At 37.5% G+C, this 10,474-nt stretch overlaps 1 protein-coding gene across 1 annotated transcript; it reads right to left on the bottom strand.

Annotated features, from left to right (window-relative positions):
• Positions 1–6: 6 nt before the first annotated feature.
• Positions 7–8,216, bottom strand: adgrf3a (adhesion G protein-coupled receptor F3a). The gene is made up of 15 exons (XM_079369740.1): positions 8,092–8,216; positions 7,849–8,004; positions 7,641–7,747; positions 7,412–7,470; positions 7,203–7,327; positions 6,058–6,273; positions 5,144–5,371; positions 4,919–5,062; positions 3,989–4,103; positions 3,670–3,748; positions 3,373–3,549; positions 1,218–2,558; positions 1,090–1,131; positions 240–275; positions 7–162 (listed from the first exon to the last, which is right to left on the bottom strand). The coding sequence occupies exons 1-15, from the start codon at positions 8,204–8,206 to the stop codon at positions 106–108; spliced, it is 2,997 nt and encodes a 998-aa protein (XP_079225866.1). The 5' UTR covers positions 8,207–8,216; the 3' UTR covers positions 7–105.
• Between the last annotated feature and the right edge of the window lie 2,258 nt (positions 8,217–10,474).

Raw genomic sequence — 10,474 nt, 5'->3', positions numbered from 1 at the left:
ACAAAAAAGTATTAACTATAAAGAGAAAACTGACAACAACTAGCTTGTGGTTTAATGTGTAAAATGTTGTTGTTTTTTGTTGTTGATTTGCAGAGATGTTTGGGATCATTTTGAAATCGTAAAAGTTGAATCAGTGATGCTTTCATTAGTCGATGCTGGAGCCTGCAATACAGAGGAGAAGAGTATAAATAAAAAATGAACAGTAATTGCTAACGTATTTAACGTTCAATTGAACTTACTTTTCTTCTCAGACGTTTCAGCAGTTCTTCCTGAATCTGTCAAAATTGGATGAGAAAAGTTTGAATGATCTCATGTAAATAGTTGGAGTAGGTAACATTTCAAACAGTCAACATCTAAGAATGGATAATTTTACAAAGGTGAGATTGTGACAGAGCATTGAATAAAGGGAGCCCTCAGTCTTTAATGTAGAACCCCAACAATGACATCAAATCATTCCCTAACAGATATTTGGCTTTATGAAAACTGACCCTGATCCTTACGAGAGGTTTTCATTTTATAATCCTTACAGGATCCTTAAAGCTTGTTGCATGAGGAAACACTAAGAGTGTAAACTTTTTTAGACTTGATCGTTTCTTTACATTAACTCTGCTACTGGATGCTTGATTTTATTTAAATAAATATTATTAAATATTAAACTGCACAGATCTTGTGAAGCAAATATTTCAGAATGTAAAAGTGGTTTTACGTCCTACATTGACTCCTGCACAGATGTAGAAGTTTACCGTAGGATGTCAGTACACTATGACGTCAATGGAAGAGCGCGGATGCAGCAGAGTTTAGTGTTCAATAACTACCAGTGATGCTTTGCGTGCACACATGACACTAAATGTATGTCATGGCTCAGAATGTGAATCTCTTATTAGGTACAAATTTAAATGTCATGTCTTGATTTACATTTTGATTCACTTTGCCCCAATATAAACTTATCACAGACTTCAGTGTAGATTAAAGATCAGTCTGGCCTGTTGCTCCCTTCCTACATGGCCTCCCCCTTTCACTCCTTGGTTTTCTACTCTGTTCATTGTCCTATCCAATACAGGCAAAAGGGAAAAAAAGAAAATCCTTTACCACTTGGTCTCCCAGGACTGTAGTCAGTAAAATGAACAAACCCTGCAGTTAAAATGACAAAGGTTAATGAGTTACAGCTTCACTTATTCAGAAGTTGATGTTTTTTATAAGGATCAAATCAAACATACCTGGAACGCGTTCATCAGGGTGAAGGCATAATTTGCAATGTAAGCAAGGGTTCCGTATGTAAGGTCTAGACTCATTACAGCAAAGCCGAAGAGCCAAGTCACACCGAAGATTGGAGTCAGAATGATAACCGCTCTCAAGACAGTTACGACAGCCTTTTTGTCTTTTTCATTAAATGATGATTTGTTTGCAGAGTGATCCAGAAGCTTCAAAATGACCATCAGCATTGCAAAAATGTTGAAAAAAACAATTATACCAACCGGTATGACAAAAGTATGAATAGACCCTTTAAAAAGTGAAGTGTAAACCAGCCAACAAGTGTCTTTTGAGTAGTAATGGCCTTCAGCCCCTGCTTTGTTGGCAAGAAATGTGATTATGACAATCAGCAAAGGACACACGTAGCCCACGGCAAACGATAACTTCAAGGATTTTCTCTTGCTCACATGTTGGAAGAGGTACATTGTTTGATGAAGAAGCGCGCCGCTCAGCCACAACATCCAAAAGAACATGGCCAGGTAGCAGAAATGCTTCAGCACTACAAAGGTTTTGCACCAGTGCGTTGAAAGAGTATCCGGCTTTGAAGACGCTAAGAAACAACAATCTGCAACTAACAAGGACAGGCAAATGTTAACATGAGCAGTGTGGCGCAAATGCAAAGAATTCGTCTTGACCACAGCGCCCCAGACAATTACTTCGATCACAAGGCTGATAACAAGTGATATGACTGACACAGCCAGTCCACCATACGTTATTTCTGTTAACCATCTGACTTCTAATGGATATTTTGCCATCAATATGGCAAACGATGACAAATGCTCGCAAACGCAGACACCAAAATCCTTAGAGCCTTTGTCCCACTTCCATTCACATTTATATGTTGACCAGCTCCTGGTATTGTTATCCCACGATGCACAAATCATGAGAAAGTTGCGAGGCCTCGGCTCAAGCAATTGGAATTGGATGTGAACCTCGACTGAATCTGATATATTCCTCTCGGTAGTTGTTGACACAACAATGCTGTTAGGTTGGTATTCTTCAAGCTTATTGGGCAAATACTTCCCCAATTCTTTAAATGCGGCTGTTTTTACGCTGCCAGGGTCCCTTCCCTTGAGATCGACAGTGTTATTGAACACATTGTTGATACAAGTGCGTTCCTTTGAGCAATTTTGTGATCCTATCGCTACATTTTTTTCCCCATAGCTTTGCGTTATGTCTGTGGAGTGAATAAGTTGCTCAACAGAACTCAGATATCTTTCAGCCATTGTACTGTTTTCAACTTCATTTGTCTCCCAGGATTTGCTTAAAGACTCGTCCAGTAAATTGCTGGATGACTGCATAAAGTCCTGTAAAGAAAAGAGCAGGTTTTAATTGTAGTTCATTTCCTATTTTACAACACGTTTATAAACAGTCAATTTGTCCGGGCTGATTTGACTGTTGGAGACTGGTAAAGCAAGTACGATCAAATTCTACATGTAACCATTGAGGTACCAGCTTATGAACACAAAAGCAACTGTGGAAAGGAAAAGGCAGTCAGTAATCTTAATTTTTCTATAACGCCAAAAGCAACATGGCATCTCAAAAAATGCTGGGTGAGATGACCAATCCACCATTTTGTCTGTGGGTTCTGCAGGGGATTGCCCGTATTTAGAAATCTTTGGTTTTCATTAGGTTTAACATGAAGCTTTTATAAGTAAACAGGAGGCTTTAGTTGGTTAAAACATTTCAGGCCTTTTGTACATAAGCTACAGTCCTGAATTCTTCAGCCACAGGTTTGACTCCTGGCCTCGGCCCCTTTGATATGCCGTTATGTCCATCCCACGGTCTTCTCCCTAAATCTCCTGTTTGTCTTCAGTGGCCCTATTTATAAAGGCTCAAATATTAATCTTTAAAATAAGATAAATGATACGCAAGATGCCTCCTTTCCCTCATGTCTTTCCTGCCCTGAGAACCAGACCAGAAATGGCGGACTTCTCCACTTCAAAAACAATTATTACGTTGGAATTTCAAGAAATGATCATACGAGTATGAAAACATGTTGCTATTTAACACGGTAATTCCATTCAGTGAGACTTTTCTGTTATGCACCTTACACATCCATATAGATTATTTCTCATCATCAGGATTCATTGAGATCATCAGAGACTTTATTGAACTTACTTTCATCACCGCTTCCTGCTGGGTCGGGAGCTTTTGACTCAAAGTGACAAATACGCTAACGGATGTATTTAAATTTGCGAATGTGTCCATCTTCTTCAAGTCACTCGAGACATTCGCGAGGAGAAATAAAACTTGTTCAGCATTTTGATGGATTGAGCCGAGTCCAATGTCAGCAATCTGTAACAACAGAAATGGTGCCTTAAGTAAAGCTGTCTCTCTTTACACGAGTCACTCTTACATGAATTGTGATTATGGTGCTTAATTTTTTTTTACTTCAATTAGGAAAGTGAGGCTCACCATTGCTTTTTGCAGCACATTGTTCACTTCATGATCCACACAGTCTGAAACCTCTGGTTGCCAAACCCCCTCTGAAGTGCTGTGGAGATGAATCAATGAGTCAATAATCACAAAATACATTGCCCATATAATCACTTGCTCACTAAGTGATCTCTTAAGTAAGAAAGCCTTAAAGTCATTACTTTGTACTTATTCATACTTAGTATATGCGGGATTCTTCTATGAACTGGACTAGATTTCTTTGAATTTTAACGGTTTTTGAGGAAACGTATAAAAGAAATTGCAAGAAAATCTGTCTATTAATTAGATTTAGTCTTACCCATTGTTGCATTTCCTTCGTCTTTTTCCAACTTTGCCCTTGCATTTTAACTTTGCAGTAAATCCAGCTTTCGTTTTTTTCCAATCACCATCATCAGCGCAGTATTGGTCGTTTTCTATTTTGAAGATGATAAAAGTTAATTTGTCATTTCTTGATATAGGTTAAGGAATACTGTTCTCTTGGATTCCTGATATGCAAACTTCACAGTATTGCCTTATCCCTGTTAAGTATTCTGCACATGTATATGAAGACTGCATGCTTAAATACAGCAGGACATAAAACAGGGCTGCATGATTAAAAAAAACAACAAAAAAAAACACTGCAATATATTTTCTTTTGATGAAAATACAGAAAATCTAATCAGATAAATGTGGTGTGTTTTTATGTACACGTTAGTCCTCCATAATGATAGACACGTGTTTGTGTGATTCATTTATTCTACTTCTACAATGACTAAAATCAAAAATGTAAGAATGCACGTTAGCTAAACTTCAGATTTAATGACTGTCTGCTGTTCTTCTGGTAATAACACAATAATTGTGTTAGCAACATGTCCCCCCTGAAGCCATTAATAGGTTTTTTTTTAACCACTAAATTGGTAGCGATTAATCTGAAGGTAGCTAATACTTAGCTTTGGCTTTATCTAATTGAACCAGCATGGTGTTGAAGCACCTCCATGCCACAGACATGCACATACTAAGTATTTGCTCAGTATGTGCATATATGTTTGCTTTTATGTTTGTGACTTTGTTAAATATTATATTGCAAAAATGATGACACTGTCATTTCTTGTGCAGCCCTGGTATAAAATATAAATATATGGTAATATATCAAAATATTGTACTAACTGCCTTTAAAAATACAAGCAGACAAATAAATTCTTAAACAAATCTTCTTCTGTGACAATATTACAAAAAGTCTCAAACATACCAAATATGATATTGATATCAATTGAGGCATTTGTTGTTTGGTTACACCTGTTCGTAAAAGAACATGTGAGCTGAGGTTTAGGCTTCTTTGGGTCACAGCTAACATAAGCTTCAGTGAAAAAAACACCTGATTTCTCAGTAGGACCTGCAGGAATAAGAAATGTCTGTTATATAGTTTCATTCATCAACGTAAAAGAAGAAGAAGGTGGCATGAAAATGGACTTACGGATATCTCCTGTGTTTTGGCTGCTCCATGTCACAATAAAAGTTTCATTGCTTTTCTGTATCTCACATTTGACTGCCACATTTAGGAAATCTGAACTCTGGCAATGTGGAAAGCCTTGAGGCAAGCTGATGTCAATGTTTGGCTTAAGGCACACGTCCATTACATCGCTGGCCTTGTGAGAAATCTTGCCTTGTTCTTTCTTCTGGTGGTATTCACACGTGTACTCGCCTGAGGGAAGAATAATATTTGGTTGTGAAATCCAATTATTTTAAAGGCTCAGTCAATCATTATAGGGCTACTTTTACAGACGCTGTCGTCTTTTTGCAACAATTTAGATAGAATTAAAAAATATGAAATATAATAGCGAGGTAAAAATTATAGCGAGGTCGGAGTCAGAGACATTGATGTGTCATGTAAGAAGTTACAAATGCAGCCTTAAATTACTAGCTTCAGATTGACAGGAAAAGCAGGCTACAGAGGTCTGGTAAACTATCTTCTTTTCACCTCAACACCATAGATCATTGCTTTAAACCTTTTGGTTTATTAACAGGCATTTTGAAGTCTTGAGTTTGGATTTTTGCTGTTGCTAGTTTGCTTAAAACCTGATGACGGTTTTCTGCTGCTTTCACACCTATTTCCTAACGTGTATTCAGATGTATAGTTTTGCCTTCAGCACATTTCCTATTAAACTTCAATAATTAGGAAATAAAGCAATGAGATTAATGAAGTGGTGTGAAACGTGCATCGTTTCCTTCCATGGAGTTGAATAGTAAAGAACAACATACTCAAAATTGTACGCATGTATAGAACTTAGTAAGGGTACTTGATGACTTTCAAGCTTAAATACACATCTACACGCTCACTTTGAACCAGCTGTGCATAAGATGTACATAAACTGGTGGAGAAAAAAGTACCTGCCCAGAGTTCTGATGTGTTACTCAAAGCGATGTTGGTCTCCCGAGTGTATGTTTGTATTTTTGACTCTGTGCCCTGAGTTATGTCAAATACTTGACTCCCTCTTGTCAGATGCCAGGTTGGTTGAACACGCATGTCCTGCTGGGTTGTACACCTGATGTTTTGCTGGCTGTTGTAATGCACAGGGTTAGGAGGCATGCTTAATTTGACAACACCTGCGAACAATAAAAGTGACATTTTAGATAAACTACAGATGAGGTGCATCCAGAATGTACAATCTGTGTATGGGCTCCTAACAACTTTAAGAGGCTAAAACTTTCCCTGAAGCTATTACAGGGTATTTGTTTGGATCTAACATGACAACAATTAAACTGTTGTTCTGATAGTCATATTGATAATTTTCAGTCCTCAACTTCTGCCAAGGAAAATGTTTTGACAGGAGTGGTCATTGAACAATGACAACAATTTTCTCAGTATCTGAGACTAATTAATCCACAGAGAGAAGAAAAAAGAAACCTTGACCTTGAGTCCAATAAAAAAACTTGTGTGGTCACAAAATGTCCTTATCTTTTTATCAGCAGCAGCTTCAACCTCAGAGCCCAAAATTGTAAAACCTAAACTCTGAATCTGACATTAGAACTGGCGTGTAAGTGCTTTTTTCTTAAAACGTCATGAAACAGCAATAGGGGTTGCAAACTTTTACCCTTCACCAACATGGCAGCGAATATAAAAACAACTCAAGTGGAATATGAAAAAAAAGACCAGCTTGTGTAATTATGACAACAATACAAGTACCTTTATAATGTGTAATGAAAGACATGCTGCCATTGGGCAGACAAGGAAAAGGCTTGGAAGTGACGTTTGATCCCTCAAGATTCTGTTAGATCGTGTGTCTATGGAATCACCACCGTGAAATAGTTAGAACAAATAGCAGGTGTGTGTGGTCTCGCAATCTGGCTGAATCGTCTACTGCGTGCTTTTGGAGGATTAGAATGTGAAAAAAATTGATTTAAAATGTCAGTATGTCTATGGTCTGGTCTCAATGAGGTCTTAAGAAAGGCTTGATTAGAGAAAATAATACTTCATTTCATCTTTAAAAAAAAAAAACTCCTAACGTGTGTAACATACAGTAGCTAATAGTTACCTCTGGTTTCCAAATCAAATGATGAGTTTAGTATCTTGGCCAGGATAATTGACTTTTCCAACAATTCCGCCGGCGTGAAAATAAAAGCAAGGGTCGTTTCGAAACTTGCGATGATGCTCCCAATGCTTCGGTGAAAAGACAAATATATTTTAGTCACATTTTAACAAATCAGACAACAAAATATTGCATTTGTGTCACAAAGCAAGTACCTGTATTTGATGATCGCTAAGCTGTCGAATCCCTTGAAAGTGCTGTAAACTGTTTTCATCTGAAAGGCAACAACTTTTCACATGTTAATATTTAACAATGAAGTGTATTGGTACAATGGTTTTCAACTGGTCTATCTTCAGGACCCACCACCAACTTCTTCATGAAAAATGTCTGGGACCCACGAGAGTGTGAGTGTTGTTTTGTTTATGTTTATGTTTATAACGTTACCTCCTTTTTCAGATTGGCATCACACTTCCAAAATTCCTCTGTGTGTTTTCCTTGCAGACAGTCCGCATACTTCAGTCCTCTCAAAATTACATTTCCACTGAGAGTAACTGGGGAGAAAATGTGTGTGTGTTGTTTTTTTTTAAGCATGCATGTTGAATACATTGTATTGTACATTACACGTAAAAACAAATTGAAATTCAATAAGTACCTGAGGAATTTGAAACACACATGTAGTTGGAGGGTTTGGAGAACCGGCATCTCTCTTTACCACAACATTCTGGGTGAGTTTCGCAGACTTTATCGCTCCATTTGTGGCCCGAGTCACAGGTACACAAATGCAAGCTATCAGAGTCATTCTGGCAAGCTGGTTGGAACAAAGATGACAGTTTTACCCTGGAAAGCTTTGGTTTTACTCAATATAGAATATATATTCATATTTAAAAGAGTTTACTTGTCGTTATCCGAAGATTGTCGACATTCAGCTTGTCATGGTTCACAAAGGGTTTCAGTATCTTTGTTACATTCGGAATTGCACTCTGGTCTATTTTTATTGTCACATAATACATTTGTGTTGAGTTGTCTACAAGATGAAAAATACACACAAAGTTACATTCAATGCATTGTACAAAGTCACACACACTTTCTCTGTGTTAGACCAGTTTCATGACTTCAAAATCAGAACACTGATAACTTTACCTTGGATGGTAGTCTGTAAAAAATATACAGCAGAGAGTTTAATTTAAAATAGCTTAATGTTGAGATTTCAAGTCTAAATGTTTGGTTTTATGAATTCCTTGCATTACCTGACAGAGGTTTATTCCCAGGATGTAGATCAATATAAAAGTCCACATTCTGATCCTGCAAATAATCAGCAACATAAGAGTTGACTTTTATTGGCCTTATTGTAGTCTAAGCATTTTATTCAAGCAGTTTGGGCTACACATGTTAATCTTGTATGTGAATGATATTTAATTGACTATGGAAGAAACATTCAAGCTATAATAGTTATTATAGTAACTATTGTTTGAACTGTTATTACATTTTTATCCTTTTTTTATGTTGTGTATTTCATTGATCTTGTATCCATCATATGGACCCCAGGGACCAGGTAACAACTAATCCAATGTAAATAAATAAATGTTAGCTCACCTGTTTTACAGCATTTGGATCAGTGAACCATCACAGTGTTGATGTTGGAAGAGCCAGTCTGTGCCCTCAAATGACTGCGGCGCTCTGCTGAAGAAGAACATGAAGTGTATTCAGTTTATAGTCGGTGACAGATAATCAACAGTTACTGGTACAGTTTACTGCAGGCTCATGCAAAGAACAAAACAAACAAAACAAGCTGTGACGAAGACCTAATTTGACTTTCAAAACTGCAGAGACAAAGCACATATTCAGGCTCTCACTGTACCTTTTGTTTTTGATAGAAATACTTCTATCTACTTCTATATAGACTTAAGCTATATAAGTTTAAGTCTAATGCTAATGCTAACTCCACAGGTTTAACCTGTAATTATGTTTACTCTTAGTCACATAGGGGCTCCTAAATCTTGTTTGGGGGATTATTGTATACAGAGGGGAGGGGGGACAGCGGGTGTGTATTGTATCTAATGTCTTGTGTCTTGCCTGTCTGTATACTGCTACTGGATGCCTTGAATTTCCCTCGGGATCAATAAAGTATCTATCTATCTATCTATCTATCTATCTATCTATCTATCTATCTATCTACTTGTCTTGCAGTCCACCATGTGTCCTTGAGAATCATAACGAGAGTTGTGCTTTCTGGTTGGATGGCCTGCTCTTGCAACCTTTATAAAGAAGGCGATTCTTGGTCTGCTTCCTCTCTATCTTTGTGTTTTTATCATGCAGAAAAGTACTGGACAGTCCTCCTTGTGTTCTCGAGACTTCTTTTAGCTCTCTGTCCCAAACGCTTGGACAACAAAAGTTGGGAAAAGGGCTTTAGGATATTCTGCACCCTCAAGCCTGGAATCTGTTGCATAATGACTTAAAACTCTGGAGCTGGAGTCCTTATACGTTTTAAATACAGAATGAAAGACTTTGAAGCAGATTATAAAAGATGCCAATGCTATTAGCTTGACTGCTAGAACTACTGAGTCCCAGATGTGATTACTGGATGGGCTCTCTTTTAATGCATATTTTAGTGTTTGTAAATTGTTCTTCGTCTCTTGTTGTGTCTCATCGAGGTCTCCCTTTGGAAAATAGGTTCTCAATCTCAATGGGATCAAACTGGACAAAACAAATATGCAACACCACATAGAGTAAAGGCAGAAACATGTCCACAACATCAGCTAAATGATCATGTTACTGAGAAAAATAACCCCTTGGATTTCAGTGACGTCACAATCTGTACAGCCATTTCAAGAACTTGTTAAAGAACGAATTTCAGTTGGCTCCAAAGGCGGATGGGAGCCAAGCAGAGGGGACCAATGTTTGCCAGCAGGCTGGCTCTGAAGAAATGATCGAATGTGCATGTTGTTTAAGTTATATCCTAAGGGAGGACAAATGAACTGTGCCTTTTAGGGGTTCAACCATTGCTGCATGTGGGCCTGTTCATTGTCATACTAATTCTTGAGACCAACATTAATCCACCAGGATCACAGCACTGGGCAACATGACACACAGTAAAAGTGGTAAAAAAAAAAAAACAACCATTAGCAAGATTGAAGAAATATAGGTTTTAAAAAACCAAATTGATCAAGTACTTATTCCTTGTAATTGGGTATTGAATTTGTGAAAGTGTGCTTTAAATAAGAAGTTACCTAAAACCACATGTACATTTTCTGATAAGAAAAAAACATGATGCACAAAGA

This window comes from Symphodus melops, assembly GCF_947650265.1.
Source record: "Symphodus melops genome assembly, chromosome: 19".
Lineage (NCBI taxonomy): Eukaryota > Metazoa > Chordata > Actinopteri > Labriformes > Labridae > Symphodus > Symphodus melops.
The sequence above is the reverse complement of the archived record's forward strand: the minus strand, read 5'-3'. Positions and strand labels throughout refer to the sequence as shown.